Raw genomic sequence first — 16,270 nt, 5'->3', positions numbered from 1 at the left:
AGGGTAAGAAATATTTTACGGTGCACTTTATAGCCTACTGCTACATGATAATGTTCAGTGTTACAGTTTGGTTGTATCTGCATATGGACAACTTGCTGTGTTTGTGGAGGTGCAGTTTCTGAAAAGACAAAGGACAGATGAGCGATATCACAGTGATAAAATATAATATCTGATCACACATACTGTATATTGTAGGCTGTATAGGCCTATCATACTGTATATATTAGCCTTAGTTACCTGTTCTCGGCCTCATCAGCCGTCTCAGGAAGCTCTTTGCTCCTGGTCTCAGGAAGCAGGAAGCCAAGTGCCCCGCTGACCAGTGTCAAGCTGCAGAACACTGCGGTGGGTATGACCCAGTGGTACATGGCCAACATATTTAGCAGGGGAGCCAGTAATCCACCTGTTCGTCCTGATATAGCTCCCAAAGCTGTGGCTGTTTGTCTGAAAGGGGATGTTGGGCAAATGGGTCAGATGCTGAATTAGTGCTGCTTTAATTACACATTAGAGAGATGCCATACGTATACTTGTAAACATTGGCGTGGTAGTGGGGGGGGGGGGGGGGGGGGGGGGGGGGGGGGGGGGGGGGAAGGGGACCTGACTACACAGGGCCCGAGTAGGGAGAGGGCCCATGAAAATCCTGAAATTATTATTTTTTTGTGTGATGTTTTTATTTCGAATGAATTGGGCCCTCCAATTAATTGGTGTCATAATTTATTTCAAATATACTGATAACATCAACTGAGAGAATGAACTCTGTCACAGTCCTCCCAACATATTACATTCTGGGGGCCCCCTCTTGGAGGCGCAAAAGGGTTTAGTCTGCCCATAGACAGCGGCCGGCGACAAGTTTAACATCAGTGAGCCCAGACTGAATGACCTGGAGGCTAACTGTCCTAATGCCGCCCAAAAAAACATAAATCGGGGTATCAGAACGTTACGAGACAGAGTTTGACTGCTTGCCGAAAAACTGCCCTGACAGGAATGCGCATCGGCGGCTTTGTATAAATTTACCTTGAAAACAACTCTGCGCTCTGTGCACTGGCATGGATAGGGGCCCACGAGTGTACTACAGGGCACAGAATTTGGTGCTACGCCCCTGCTTGTAAATCAATTCCTACCATACTGCTCATACTTATTGCCTGATTTGTCAGTTGTCACTCACTTTACACAAAAAGACCAGAGGCTAAAAACAGACCGTTCACGCCTACCTAACAGATGTTGGAAACAATTCCTGCATAAAGACACTGCATATAGAACCAGCCCATATGAAGAAAAAACGCCCTGCAGCAGCTAAAGATGTAACAGCGATGGCATATCCTGGAAAAAGAGAAGAAAAAACTTAACACAGTCAAATGGGACAAAAATATTTAACTGTCTCTCTTGGCTAACCAAACTGAATGTGTGTACCTGGGGGGATAGCCAAGATGAGTATGCTGAGGAGTCCTGCACTTAGAAGTGTTACTATGAATAATACTCTTCTTCCAAACACCTCCAACAACCACATGGAAAATATATTGGCTGGTATTTCAATGGCACCAAACAGGAGCTGTGTCACGAAGATGCTCAAGCCAAAGTTTCCCATGTTTAAGTACAAGCAGTACAAGGCAAGGTTCAGTGAAAACCTGAAGAGAGAATGTGTTGGATGGTTTCATGTAACATTAAAGCAGAAGTAAGCGATCTGGTCGTTTTGGCTAATGCTGCGTTCCAGGCAGGCTTTTGAAACAGTAAGTTACGGCTTCAAGTCACGACTTACGACTTTGTAGCGTTCCAGGCAACCCGCAACTCGCGTTTCTCCGACCTGTTTTACCTGTGAAAGTCACTATAACGGCCACTCGTAACTTCCGACCCATAAACTCGTACCAGATCGAACTGGTACGACTTCACAGGTCGGAAAAACACGACTTACGGGTTGCCTTGAACGCACCATAACTTCTTGTCAGCCGATGGAGTTAGCAGCCCCCGCCCTCGTCATGGATCTATTGGTCCTCGTCCCTACGACACCACATTCACGCGCATCCCTTGGCTGCACACACAGCCCTTCATGCCGTTCTCTCTCCTCATTGGATAAAAATTGTAGGATACAAGAAAAGTTTTCTCCTCGGCTCAGAGCAGAGCAGAGTGACTGAGAGACCCGTGTTTCGGTCCAAACACTCTATGTAAGCGATATTTTTGTGTTAATATAAGTCTTAAATAGTTATATCTTCCGACAGCAATCACTTACATAGAGTGTTTGGACCGAAACACGGGTCTGTCAGTCACTCTGCTCTGCTCTGAGCCGAGGAGAAAACATTTATCGTATCCTACAGTTTTTATCCAATGAGGAGAGAGAACGGCATGCAGGGCTGTGTGTGCAGCCAAGGGACGCCGTGAATGTGGTGACGTAGGGACGAGGACTGTTATGGTGCGTTCAAGGAAACTCGTAACTCGTGTGTTTCCGACCTGTGAAGTCATACCAGTTCGATCTGGTACGAGTTCACGCCGGGTCGGAAGTTACGAGTGGCCGTTATAGTGACTTTCACAGGTAAAACAGGTCGGAAAAACACGAGTGGGTTGCCTGGAACGCTACAAAGTCGTAAGTCGTGACTTGAAGCTGTAATTTACGATTTCAAAAGCCTGCCTGGAACGCAGCATTAGCCAAAATGACCGGATCTTACTTCTGCTTTAAGACTTATAGTAACACAAAAATATCGCTTACTTCTGCTTTAACAACAAAATGTTGCTTCACTGTCATGGATTTTGTGATCAGTCATTTCATCAACAACATCAATTTGCTGCATTTTGGCTCATTGAGCATATAACCATTTTCATCATAGGTTATAATAATAGCCTATACTACAATTTTTTTTTTCTATTTCTATTTTTCTCAGTAGAGATTTTTGGAAATTGTAGCTTACCATGCCAAGGCAACAATGAAGAAGTATCTGGTCAGAACAGATGATCTGAATATAATTTTTATACCTCCTTTGTTCACAGTGTCGTGCACTGAAATCTGTGATAGAGATATTTTGTTAATTTCAATATTTGATTGAATAAACTTTGAGATAGATATGCAAAAAAATACCTCTCTGAAATTAAAAACAAACAAACTTTATTCTGTATGATTCTTCAACTTTTTTTGTCACCATCAATTTGGTTTGCTCCTGTCTCTCTTATTTCTCCTAATGAGATTTAAAAAAAAGAGGCAGCCTTGCACAAAGTCACAAACTTTAACTAAGAGGTCAGGTTGAATTGTACCATTTATCTGTGTGTCAGTTGAAGTTTCAGTACCTTTTCCAGCAGATCATGTGGAACAGTGCGTTTGTTGATGGCTGCTGCTTTGACAATCAGCTGTTTGGCCTCTTCTTTCTTTCCTCTGCTCAACAACCATCTGGCTGACTCTGGAATAAACCTGACACGAATAAGGAAAGTGTCACTTCAAAATCAAACACTACCAGGGGATCAAGAAGAGCGCATGCGCACCATATGTAGATGACAACCACTCCTAGTGGAGCTGCTGTGACCAGTTGAGCCAGTCTCCAGTCTCTGATAGAGTAGACCACACCGGCCAGTATGCACTGCCCCAGTGCACCACAGAGCTGAGTCACACACACTCCCCATGATCTTTTGGACATCCCAATCCACTCAGTAGCTGCAATTAGAAAAATATAGAATATGTCATTTTGGCTGAACCAGTCACAGTCAACTTGCTGAACCTAGTTGTAACTAGCTAATTTAGCTAACATTAGTAGAATTAGACTTTTTTTTTCCTTTATCTTTTTTAAGACCAGGCCTCTGCAATATGGTCTCAAATATGTATCTGATTGAATGAAATTATACTAAAAATTAAAGCTAAAGCTACATTATAGCATTTTGAAAAGGCATTTACACAGGGGATATGCTAGTATTGAATGGGCTTTCATTCAAATTGCGTATATACATACACAGTATTATACAGTTGACTCGATATCCTCCAGCTCCAATTCCAGCCAAGAACTGCAGTACTAGATATAAGTAGATGTTGGGGCACAGTGCTACTGACGCTATAAATATGAACATTATAACCAGTGGAATTTGGGTTGCTCGTTTGCGACCGAACCTGCAAGAAACAGAAAAGAAACAACATGATCCATAGGCTATCAACAGACAGCTTAAATCAGGAGCAGTTTCCATTACGCTAAACACACTAGAGTAGGGCACTCGCTTCATGTGAGCAATATCAAATCAATTCAATACACAGTCACTGTAACAATGCTGCATTTGAATAAAAATTGAAATCATGCACTATTTCCTGATTAATTTAGCTTTAGAATTAATATATCAATACAGGTGGAAAAATTGTTGACATTTTGGCAAATATGCATTTATAATGCTCAAGATCAAGTTGGTTTGTCTAGTGAACGTGTGGAATACAAGAGGAACCAAAACACTAAAAGAGTCCTATGGTCACATGAACTTAATGAAAGACTCAGCTTTGTTGCAGTGAGATCACAAGTTTGCAGCTTTAACTTAGTAAATTAAATAAATAATCTGCACATTTGTGAATATTTTTCCTATGACTTCACATTCACAGTACAGGGTATGAATAGATCATACTATTTCAGCAGACTTGTTTTTTGTGACTTCATACTGTGAGCACACAGCCTAAAATGTGGCTCAGTCTCATCACTTTCATCGTCATGTTTTCTAAATTGCAATTTTATTCGGCTGTCAAAAGTCAAAAAAGTCCTGTGCACATCAAGTTATGCCGTTGCACATTGTCCATCCTTGAATGTCCGTATAGACTCTCTCACTGGCTGACTTTTATTTATAAATCTATTTTTGAACTTTTGCCTGCATATTTGTGTTTACACATAACTTCAGCCGATATGGCCTGTGTTCTCAGGACATTATACAGATGCAGGTCCAGAGAGTCAGAACGGAACTGGGCAAAAAGGCTTTTAAATTTTCTGCCCCCGTCTACCTGGAACGATGTGCAGAAGGACTTGAAATTGACACATCTTGTAACTCTGGGGGAATTCAAGTCAATTATAAAAGACAGAGAATTGAGCTCAACCGGATCGTGTGATTGCATTGTCTAACCATGTTTTTCCTGAAAGGTGTGATTGTATTTTATTTGTGTCTTGTGACTTGTGTAACTATTTTGCTTTTGTGCTGCCGTCTTGACCAGGTCACTCTTGGAAAAGAGGTTTTAAATCTCAATTAGTTTTTTTTACCTATGGTTAAATAAAGGATATTGACACCAAACAGTTCTAAACAGGTGCGTATAGGGGCGAACAACAAAGTAGAAAAAGGAGAATACCTGCACACTGTCTGCACTTGCAAAAAGAGTAAAAAAAAAAATCAGGTAGATCTATCTGAAGAAGGCCCATGACCGAAATGCTGTAGTCTAATAAATTTACTCTTTTTGCAAGTCTAGACATTGTGCGGGTATTCTCCTTTTTCTACTAAATTGCAACTTTGAAGTATGAATTACAAATATTTATATGCGATTAAAATGCGATTAATTGCGATTAATTAATTACAAAGCCTCTAATTAATTCGATTAATTTTTTTAATCGAGTCCCAGCCCTACAAATATTATTAAGATGTGAAATATACACTTACGATTCAGCAAAGGGTCCAAATGTTAAAGAACCAACAAGAATTCCAGCCAGGAGCACAGTTTGTGCCACTTCCACCAAATTAGCCCTGTCACACACTAGGTCAAACTGTTGAAATAAAAAAAAAATTAAAATGTTATGGACGTGACAACCAGGGGTGCATTTGTAAATTCGTCATTACTTACATCAGTGACTATGGTGGACTCATACAGGGTGTTGTAGTACACCCATCCACTCTGACAGCCTGTGGTCTCATTGAGTCCGTACTCCCTGATGGAGCCAACGTCCCAGTCCACAGGGACAAACATCCGACACCTGCTGAAGGTCCCATCCTCCTCCCGGGGCAGAGTCAGGTTCAGCTGCTGGTCTGTGGTCAGGTTAGGATCAGCTCTGAGGATCCAGTCTGTGTTACAGTGTCGCTCTGGGTCTGACTGGATGAAAATACAGCTTGCAAACAGAAAGGACAAAAATATATTAGGCAGGCAAAGCGCAGTCAGAGTGAGCTGCTGGAATAATCCAAACTCTCCAATGGTCCTCAGGATCTCCCCAAAATCAGCCATGTTGGTGTCAGTTGTCTCACTTTGTGTGAGTTTGAAAATGCTGGATCACAGGTTTTAACAATGCCCATTAATTTTTAACCTAACACACAGATGATTAAATTTAACTAGTCTTCATTTGAGGTGCACTAAAAGTTTATTATTCTCTGAACAATTTGCTGCTTTGTTTTGATTCACAGCAGGACTGAGCCTCAGGATGTTTTACGGCTAGACTTGGTACTGTATTTACTATTTATATAAGACCTCTTCCTCAGAGGTGGCTGCCGCATTTTATTATCAGTGTAGTCACATACATACACAGCATCCAACTTGTGTTGTACACACATACTGTATGTTCAGGCTGCAGCAGATTTGTAAATGAATTAACATTTTTAGTGTTTTAGTGTTTTTATGAGGGACACATTGACATCCTGAATCCTACTTTTATGATCCTTATAAACTTAACTTGTTCATCTCACATGCTCATTTTGAATGACACAAATGTTCACATGTTGATCATGGCCTGAGTTTTATTTTCACTTCATCATTATCGGGTATTAAGTGTAGATAGATTGTGGGAAAATAGTTGAGTTGTTTACACCAAAATGTGTAAAATGTAAAGGGGCATGAACTATGTAGGTTTAACCCTATTTTTGGGGGGTATGCTGTTAGCAGTTGGTGCTATGCAACAGCTTTAGTTCATATTGTTTTCACCTTTCAACTTCCTCCTTGTTCAAACCAGGACTGTTTTTTCCCTACAAATAGCACCAATACAGTGTGTATTACCCTGAGCTCAGGAGTGTCAGGCATTTAAAAAAAAATAAATACCCCGATCCCTGTGAATAGTTTATATTGTACCATAAACATCACATATAAATCACACGTTATAGAAAATAGGTTCAAAATAGTGAACAGTTAATCATTTATTCAACACAATATTCAAGACAAAAAGTAATGATGAGATCAAACCATTAAGTACAACATTTACATTTCTTTTGGTCTGTTTACATATATTTTGCATTGTTGGTTGAGTCTGTAATCTGATGGGAGAAGGTATTGATTTGGTATTGCTGATTGATTGTGACAGTAAAGTGCGAGTGCCCTCCACAGAGTGATGTCTGGTCTCCTCAGCACATGTGGTTTAACTGAAAGTGTAAAGTTTCTCCAGAGGGTGGCAGAAGAGGTCAGGACACGATGTCGAGTAGAGTATGAAAGTGCTGACATAGCTGGAGTGTGGCACAGCAAGATAACTAAAGGAGCGTCCATAAATACGCTCACGAAGGTCTTATGTTAGTGTCTTGCTAATCTTCGGTTAGAATTCATTATTTCTTGTACAGTATGACTGCATATCTCCTTTGACCTAGGAGTAGCTGCTTGGATCTGGACTAGGACAGAGCAACAACATACAGAAAGTATAACAGAATTTTCAGACACTATAGTCTGGTTGATTTGCTCAGTGGCAGCACACTGGATGCTCCACGGGTCTTCTTGGCCGCCTTGTTTCTGAGGAAGAAAGGAAGACAGAGAAGTCTAATGTATTTAATTGGGCAGTGTCATGTGCACTGTAGGGGAGACCGGTGGCAATTAACACTTTTTGGTTTTGATGTCATAACTCAAAAACCGCTTGAGCTATTTGGATAATTTTTTATATGTAGGAATCTTCTATCTATGTTCTACTTGTTAACAGTAATGAAATGTTTTTACAAAAAATGTTTGAGTCACAATATTGATTCAAACACAAGAAGTCAAATGTTACGTGGGGGCGATTGTAACGCATACGGGGACCCAATTGTAACAACATACTTAACTTTATATCAATACCAAGGACCAAAGTAAACTCCCAAGAATGTAGACATAGTTAAAACCATATCAATTGAACATAGGCTATATAAAAAAAATTGTGAATTCATGACATTTTTGCTTAAAAGTAGCTTGAAGCGATTATTCGATAATCAGAATCATTACAGATCAATTTTCTGTCGATCAATTCATTGAATAATTGTCGCCACTCTAAAATAAATAAATAGGCTACATAAATAAATAGTTACAACCAGCTTTTGAATCAGTTTCAATACTAAGCTATGATAAGCTACCCTGCTTTATTGAGTTATTGTTTATTGACACTGCTAACGGCTAACAGCTAACGGTTAGCCCAGCTAATCTAAAATGTTTGTTCAACAATTCGTTTTATAGACTTCATAAACATCAGAGTAGTCGCAACAGTGATATAGTGACGTGAAAATGTGACATAAAGCTACCTCGTCCGTATTGTTCTCATTAACATTACGTGATGATTATAAATAAAGTCATCACGGGCAATGTCTATCAACCAGTCTATGCTATCAACAATTAACAGTAACGGTGGAGTGTCATGGCGACACCCAGCGTCATTTTCCGGAAAGTGGTGGATACATTATCCCGCTTAGAACACGGCCTACAACTAAATCATTCAATAATGTAACACAAAATAACGATTAAAAGAGATTTTATTCATGTAAAATTAGCCTTAACAGTCGGCTGTTGCTATGGAGTCCCTAGCAACAGTCGGCTCCGCGGTGGTCTACATTGACGGTGGTCTATCGAGAAAACACCGCAGAATAATTGGTGATTGACCAATCAGAGACAGCCGTGTTCTAAATGAAAAGCGTTCACACCAAAAGCGATTAAGGGCGCCTTCACACCGCTAGTTCAATTATTTGGTCCGCACCAGACAGTAAAATTGTTACATTGTAGCTACAGACTGCGGAATGGTCCGCGTTCACACATGCAAACGAACTAAAACTGGTCTGAATGACGTTTCGTCATCTTCTGGTAGAAATGAGCGCCAATTTGGACTTTCACAATGGAGAACACTGTAGAATACTGTACAAATAGCGCGATACAGCTCATAGATGTACTGTTTATTAGCGGCCAAGCGCAACCTCTCCATGCGCCTCTCTCTCTCTCTGTGTGTGTGTGCGTGTGTGTGCGCGGTGTGACCGCACGTGAGAGATGGCAGGTGGAGGGGCAGACTGGCAGAGATGATAGATGGTGAAACGCGGTTTCTTTTTTTCCGTGAGAGACTGTGGCGGGCCCAAACACACCCCACTTTTCAATGAAAATACACTGGTAGACCTGAGTTGGTCCAGGTTCGCCTTCACACCAGAGGGACCCCACCAGAGGCTGGCATTTGGTGCGGAATGAAGCGGACCGAGACCACCCCTTTTCAGAGGTCTCGGTCCGCTTGATTTAGTGCGCACCCGAGTGCGATTGATGCTTTCACACCAACGAAAACGAACCGAACTAAGAGCTTTTGGTTCGAATGGACTGTTTAGTGCGTACCAACTGCTGTTGGTGTGAAAGCACCCTAAATCGCCTGTAGTTGAAGTGCAGCCACACTATACAAATTGCGGAACATCGCGTCGCTCCCATTGAGAATACATTGGGTCGCGTCGTCAGGTATCCCAGCATGCTTTGCGCGGCGACGCCGACTCCCGACGGCGCCACCCAATGTATTCTCAAAGGGAGCGACACGACGCTCCGCGAATTGGTCGGAGATAGTGTGGCTGGGATCCAGTGGCGTCAATGCGATTTCTTGCCGGACGCAACGCCTCCAAAAAAACGGACGCTTCGGTAGGCGGGAACACAGATCGGCGAGTTAACTGAGAGGCACGGACAGTGGACAAGCAGACCCCCGACCCCCCGAGCTGTTCTCTCACCATTGGACAGTGACCCTGCGTTTGACGCGTCCCATAGAAAATGAACAGGCAGCTGCGTCGCGGCGGACGCAACGAACGCCAGTGGATCCCAGGCGTGGTCGCTCCTATCGCGCCGCTTGCCAGCTCTAGCAGACCCTTGCACCAAGTGAGCAAAGGGGCGGGACTTTCAAGCTGTGTTGCGGATGTGTCCATTCAGGCTCTCTCAATTTCTCCGGCTGTGAGAATCCCAGTCCGCAATTGGCTGTCGCTGCAGTTGCGCCGCTGCTCATTTGCATAAAGTTCAATCTTTGTCGCTCCCGTCGCGTCACTCACATCGCATCGCTCAGATCGCGTTGCTCCCCGTCGCCGGTCGCTCCTTGTCGCCAATGAAAATGAATGACGGCTGTCGCTCCGGTCGCTTTTGGTGGGTCTCATGCTACAGTATTTGTGTAGTATTTAAGTTTTTTTTTTTCTTAAGTTTTTTTTTACGTCACACCATAGGACACATCTATGGTGTAGGTCAGAGAAGATGTTAAAAAAAACTGTAAAATAATTGAAAAAGTTAGTGATCACTTATATTCGCAAATATCAGATTTCAAACTACATGAATATATATTTTTCCACAAAAAATGTGTTTTACAAAAAAAATATTTTTTAATATTTGTCAACAACCCATACAGTATACACACTGTGTATATTAGCCTTAGTTACCTGTTCTCGGCCTCATCAGCCGTTTCAGGAAGCTCTTTGCTCCTGGTCTCAGGAAGCAGGACGCTAAGTGCCCCGCAGACCAGTGTCAAGCTGCAGAACACTGCGGTGGGTATGACCCAGTGGTGCATGGCCAACATATTTAGCAGGGGAGCCAGTAATCCACCTGTTCGTCCTGATATAGCTCCCAAAGCTGTGGCTGTTTGTCTGAAAGGGGATGTTGGGCAAATGGGTCAGATGCTGAATTAGTGCTGCTTTAATTACACATTAGAGAGATGCCATACGTATACTTGTAAATTAATTCCTACCATACTGCTCATACTTATTGCCTGATTTGTCAGTTGTCACTCACTTTACACAAAAAGACCAGAGGCTAAAAACAGACTGTTCACACCTACCTAACAGATGTTGGAAACAATTCCTGCATAAAGACACTGCATATAGCACGAGCCCATATAAAGAAAAAACGCCCTGCGACAGCTAAAGATGTAACAGCGATGGCATATCCTGGAAAAAGAGAAGAAAAAACTTAACACAGTCAAATGGGACAAAAATATTTAAAGGGATAGTTCACCCAAAATTTAAATTTCACTCATTATCTACTCGACCTCATGATGACTAAGAGCTGTGAGAATTTTCAGAGTCCTCTGTTCCTTCTCTGAGTTACGGGGGGGGGGGGGTCCGCGCAGCAGTATTTGTCCATATAATGGTTGTCAATGGATACCAACTTTCTTCGTCCAAAAAGACACTGTTGTTCCGCCGGTCAGAGCAGTGAACCGAGACACTGGGAGCTTCCGCTACAAACAAGCTTAAAATATAGACTTATTTAATTTTTTTCAGAACAATTTCTCATGTCGGGGCTTCAATACAAGAGGGACATTACAGACGAGCAGTATGGAGGTATTTGGATGATTTTGGTGTGTCTTTTTGGACGAAGAAAGTTGGTATCCATTGACAACCATTATATGGACAAATACTGCCGCACGGACCCCCCCGTAATTCAGAGAAGGCACGGAGGACTCTGAAAATTCTCACAGCTCTTAGTTGACATGAGGGTGAGTAGATAATGAGTGCAGTTTGAATTTTGGGTGAACTATCCCTTTAACTGTCTCTCTTGGCTAACCAACTGAATGGTGTGTACCTGGGGGGATAGCCAAGATGAGTAAGCTGAAGAATCCTGCACTTAGAAGTGTTACTATGAATAATACTCTTCTTCCAAACACCTCCAACAACCACATGGAAAATATATTGGCTGGTATTTCAATGGCACCAAACAGGAGCTGTGTCACGAAGATGTCCAAGCCAAAGTTTCCCATGTTTAAGTACAAGGAGTACAAGGCAAGGTTCAGTGAAAACCTGAAGAGAGAATGTGTTGGATGGTTTCATGTAACATTAACAACAAAATGTTTCTTCACTGTCATGGATTTTGTGATCAGTCATTTCATCAACAACATCAATTTGCTGCATTTTGGCTCATTGAGCATATAACCATTTTCATCATAGGTTATAACAATATAGGCCTACATCAATACATTTTTTTCTATTTTTATTTTTCTCAGTAGTGACTTTTGGAAATTGTAGCTTACCATGCCAAGACAAAAATGAAGAAGTATCTGGTCAGAACAGATGATCTGAATATAATTTTTATACCTCCTTTGTTCACAGTGTCGTGCACTGAAATCTGTGATAGAGATATTTTGTTAATTTCAAAATTTGATTGAATAAACTTTGAGATAGATATGCAAAAAAAAATACCTTTCTGAAATTAAAAACAAACAAACTTTATTCTGTATGATTCTTCAACTTTTTTTGTCACCATCAATTTGGTTTGCTCCTGTCTCTCTTATTTCTCCTAATGAGATTTAAAAAAGAGGCAGCCTTGCACAAAGTCACAAACTTTAACTAAGAGGTCAGGTTGAATTGTACCATCTATCTGTGTGTCAGTTGAAGTTTCAGTACCTTTTCCAGCAGATCATGTGGAACAGTGCGTTTGTTGATGGCTGCTGCTTTGACAATCAGCTGTTTGGCCTCTTCTTTCTTTCCTCTGCTCAACAACCATCTGGCTGACTCTGGAATAAACCTGACACGAATAAGGAAAGTGTCACTTCAAAATCAAACACTACCAGGGGATCAAGAAGAGCGCATGCGCACCATATGTAGATGACAACCACTCCTAGTGGAGCTGCTGTGACCAGTTGAGCCAGTCTCCAGTCTCTGATAGAGTAGACCACACCGGCCAGTATGCACTGCCCCAGTGCACCACAGAGCTGAGTCACACACACTCCCCATGATCTTTTGGACATCCCAATCCACTCAGTAGCTGCAATTAGAAAAATATAGAATATGTCATTTTGGCTGAACCAGTCACAGTCAACTTGCTGAACCTATCACTTGTAACTAGCTAATTTAGCTAACATTAGTACAATTAGACTTTTTTTTTTCTTTTTACTTTATCTTTTTTAAGACCAGGCCTATTGGGCTCAAATATGCATCTGATTGAATGAAATGATACAAAAAATTAAAAAGTTAAAGCTAAAGCTACATTATAGCATTTTGAAAAGGCATTTACACAGGGGATATGCTAGTATTGAATGGGCTTTCATTCAAATTGCGTATATACATACACAGTATTATACAGTTGACTCGATATCCTCCAGCTCCGACTCCAGCCAAGAACAGCATTACTAGATATAAATAGATGTTGGGGCACAGTGCTACTGACACTGCAAATATGAACATTATAACCAGTGGAATTTGATTTGCTCGTTTGCGACCGAACCTGAAAGACACAGAAAAGAAACAACATGATCCAGTAGGTAGCCCAACAGACAGCATAAATGAGGAAGCAGTTTCCATTTTGTTAAATACCGTACACTAGAGGGCACTCGCTTCATGTGAGCAACATCAAATCAATTCAATACAGTCACTGTAACAATGCTGCATTGTGGGTTGTTTGGATAAAAATTGAAATCATGCACTATTTCCTGATTAATTTAGCTTTAGAATGAATATATCAATACAGGTGGAAATATTTTTGACATTTTGTCAAATATGCATTTATAATGCTCAAGATCAAGTTGGTTTGTCTAGTGAACGTGTGGAATACAAGAGGAGCCAAAACACTAAAAGAGTCCTATGGTCACATGAACTTAATGAAAGACTCAGCTTGTGACTATAATGTTGCAGTGAGATCACAAGTTTGCAGCTTTAAGTTAGTAAATTAAATAAATAATCTGCACATTTGTGAATAGTTTTCCTATGACTTCACATTCAGAGTACAGGGTATGAATAGATCATACTATTTCAGCAGGCTTGTTTTTTGTGACTTCATACTGTGAGCACATAGCATAAAATGTGGCTCAGTCTCATCACTTTCATCGTCATGTTTTCTAAATTGCAATTTTATTCGGCTGTCAAAAGTCAAAAAAGTCCTGTTCACACCAAACCGTTCTACACTGTAGGGGCGAACAACAAAGTAGAAAAAGGAGAATACCTGCACACTGTCTGCACTTGCAAAAATAGTAAAAAAAAAATTCAGGTAGATGAAGGCCCATGACCGAAATGCTGTAGTCTAATAAATTTACTCTTTTTGCGAGTCTAGACATTGTGCAGGTATTCTCCTTTTTCTACTAAATTGCAACTTTGAAGTATGAATTACAAATATCAGTAAGATGTGAAATATACACTTACGATTCAGCTAAAGGTCCAAATGTTAAAGAACCAACAAGAATTCCAGCCAGGAGCACAGTTTGTGCCACTTCCACCAAGTTAGCCCTGTCACACACTAGGTCAAACTGTTGAAATAATTTTAAAAAAAATGTTACCTGGATTATACCTAAAATAAAACTCATCACATAAAAAGTAGCTTGTTTTTAGACTTTTAAAAAAAAACTTATTTCAAGCATATTTTCACTTGAAATAAGTAGAAAAATAGTGGAGTAAGTGTTTCTTTCTTATTGCAAACACAAAAAACGTCCTTTTACCGGCCAGATTTTTCTACTTATTTCAAGTGAAAATTTGTTTGAAACAAGTAAAAATGATCCAAAAACAAGTTCATTTTTTAGGTGATGAGTCTTGTTTTAAGAAATTAGTTTTGACTAGAGATGGGACATTTTGACAAGAAAAAGACAAATATTCTTGGAAAGATTTTGAGTTTTTGCAGTGCACATCACTCATTACTTACATCAGTGACTATGGTGGACTCATACAGGGTGTTGTAGTACACCCATCCACTCTGACAGCCTGTGGTCTCATTGAGTCCGTACTCCCTGATGGAGCCAACGTCCCAGTCCACAGGGACAAACATCCGACACCTGCTGAAGGTCCCATCCTCCTCCCGGGGCAGAGTCAGGTTCAGCTGCTGGTCTGTGGTCAGGTTAGGATCAGCTCTGAGGATCCAGTCTGTGTTACAGTGTCGCTCTGGGTCTGACTGGATGAAAATAGAGCTTGCAAACAGAAAATACAAAAAAATATTTGGCAGGCAAAGCGCAGTCAGAGTGAGCTGCTGGAATAATCCAAACTCTCCAATGGTCCTCAGGATCTCCCCAAAATCAGCCATGTTGGTGTCAGTTGTCTCACTTTGTGTGAGTTTGAAAATGCTGGATCACAGGTTTTAACAATGCCCATTAATTTTTAACCTAACACACAGATGATTAAATTTAACTATCTTCATTTGAGGTGCACTAAAGTTTATTATTCTCTGAACAATTTGCTGTTTTTTTTTATTCATGCATGCAATGCTGCTGCATTTTATTATCAGTATACAGTCACACACATAAGGCAAGGCAATTTTATTTGTATAGCCCGTCTTTATAAACAGCATCCAACTTGTGTTGTACACACACATATGTTCAGGCTGCACCTTTTTAGTGTTTTAGTGTTTTTATGAGGTACACACATCATCCCAAACCAAATCAAATAATCATGTAGCAAATCCTACTTTTATGATACTTCATATCTCACATGCTCATCATAGACTGTATAAAGAAGATGCTCATTTTGAATGACACAAACATTGGGGGATGAACCCATCCTCGGGCCAATCTCCTCAAATACGCTCAACTCTGTGAAAAGTCTGGGAGTGCACCTCGATAACTCTTTTAAATTTAGAAAACAAATTTCATCTGTGGTCAGCTCAAGCTTCTTCCAATTGAGATTAATAAGCAAAATAAAAGCCTACATTTCCCCGGGTGACTTAGAGAAAGTGGTGCATGCCTTTATTACAAACCGGCTGGACTACTGCAATGCTCTGTATGTGGGCCTAGACCAGTCCTCTATCCAGCGTCTCCAGCTAGTCCAAAATGCGGCCGCTCGCCTTTTAACAAGTACTAGGAGAACTGAGCATATAACCCCAGTGTTGAGGTCTCTCCACTGGCTTCCTGTTTGCCAGAGGATACATTTTAAAATTTTATTGTTGACTTTCAAAGCCATGAATGGCTTGGCTCCCCTTTATTTAAGTGACCTGCTTGTCCCCCACACTCTATGTAGAACATCACGGTCAGCTGACCAATTCCTCCGCAGCATACCGAAGTCAAGATTAAAAACAAGAGGCGATCGAGCTTTTGCGGTCGCCGCTCCTAAACTCTGGAATAGCCTACCATTCCCAATCAGAACAGCTCCAAACTTAGTAGGATTTTAAATCTCTATTGAAAACCCACCTCTTCTCCCTGGCTTTTAACCCTTGACCGATTGTTTTATCATTACAGTTTTATTGTATGTTGTGCTTTTATCCAATGTTTTATCTGATGTTTATTTTATTTATTGTGCTTTT

The 16,270-nt window shown here is 40.9% G+C and overlaps 2 protein-coding genes across 2 annotated transcripts; both read right to left on the bottom strand.

Annotated features, from left to right (window-relative positions):
- Window positions 1-6,139, bottom strand: LOC311000974 (solute carrier family 22 member 13-like; the record flags this gene model as incomplete). The annotated part of the gene is made up of 10 exons (XM_083991901.1): window positions 1-118; window positions 238-441; window positions 1,209-1,317; window positions 1,408-1,622; window positions 2,895-2,989; window positions 3,268-3,388; window positions 3,460-3,628; window positions 3,921-4,075; window positions 5,584-5,687; window positions 5,765-6,139. 10 exons carry the CDS (start codon window positions 6,137-6,139, stop codon window positions 61-63), a joined length of 1,605 nt encoding a protein of 534 aa, XP_083848027.1. The 3' UTR covers window positions 1-60.
- A 1,336-nt stretch (window positions 6,140-7,475) lies between these two features.
- On the bottom strand, window positions 7,476-15,058 carry LOC311000618 (solute carrier family 22 member 13-like; the record flags this gene model as incomplete). Its single annotated transcript, XM_083991358.1, has 10 exons — window positions 7,476-7,500; window positions 10,504-10,707; window positions 10,899-11,007; window positions 11,642-11,856; window positions 12,087-12,181; window positions 12,460-12,580; window positions 12,652-12,820; window positions 13,125-13,279; window positions 14,191-14,294; window positions 14,684-15,058. 10 exons carry the CDS (start codon window positions 15,056-15,058, stop codon window positions 7,476-7,478), a joined length of 1,572 nt encoding a protein of 523 aa, XP_083847484.1.
- Window positions 15,059-16,270: the final 1,212 nt, after the last annotated feature.

The sequence above is a fragment of the Trachurus trachurus genome (assembly GCF_905171665.1).
Source record: "Trachurus trachurus genome assembly, chromosome: 17".
Taxonomy (NCBI): Eukaryota; Metazoa; Chordata; class Actinopteri; order Carangiformes; family Carangidae; genus Trachurus; species Trachurus trachurus.
This window is presented reverse-complemented; position numbering and strand designations above follow the sequence as displayed.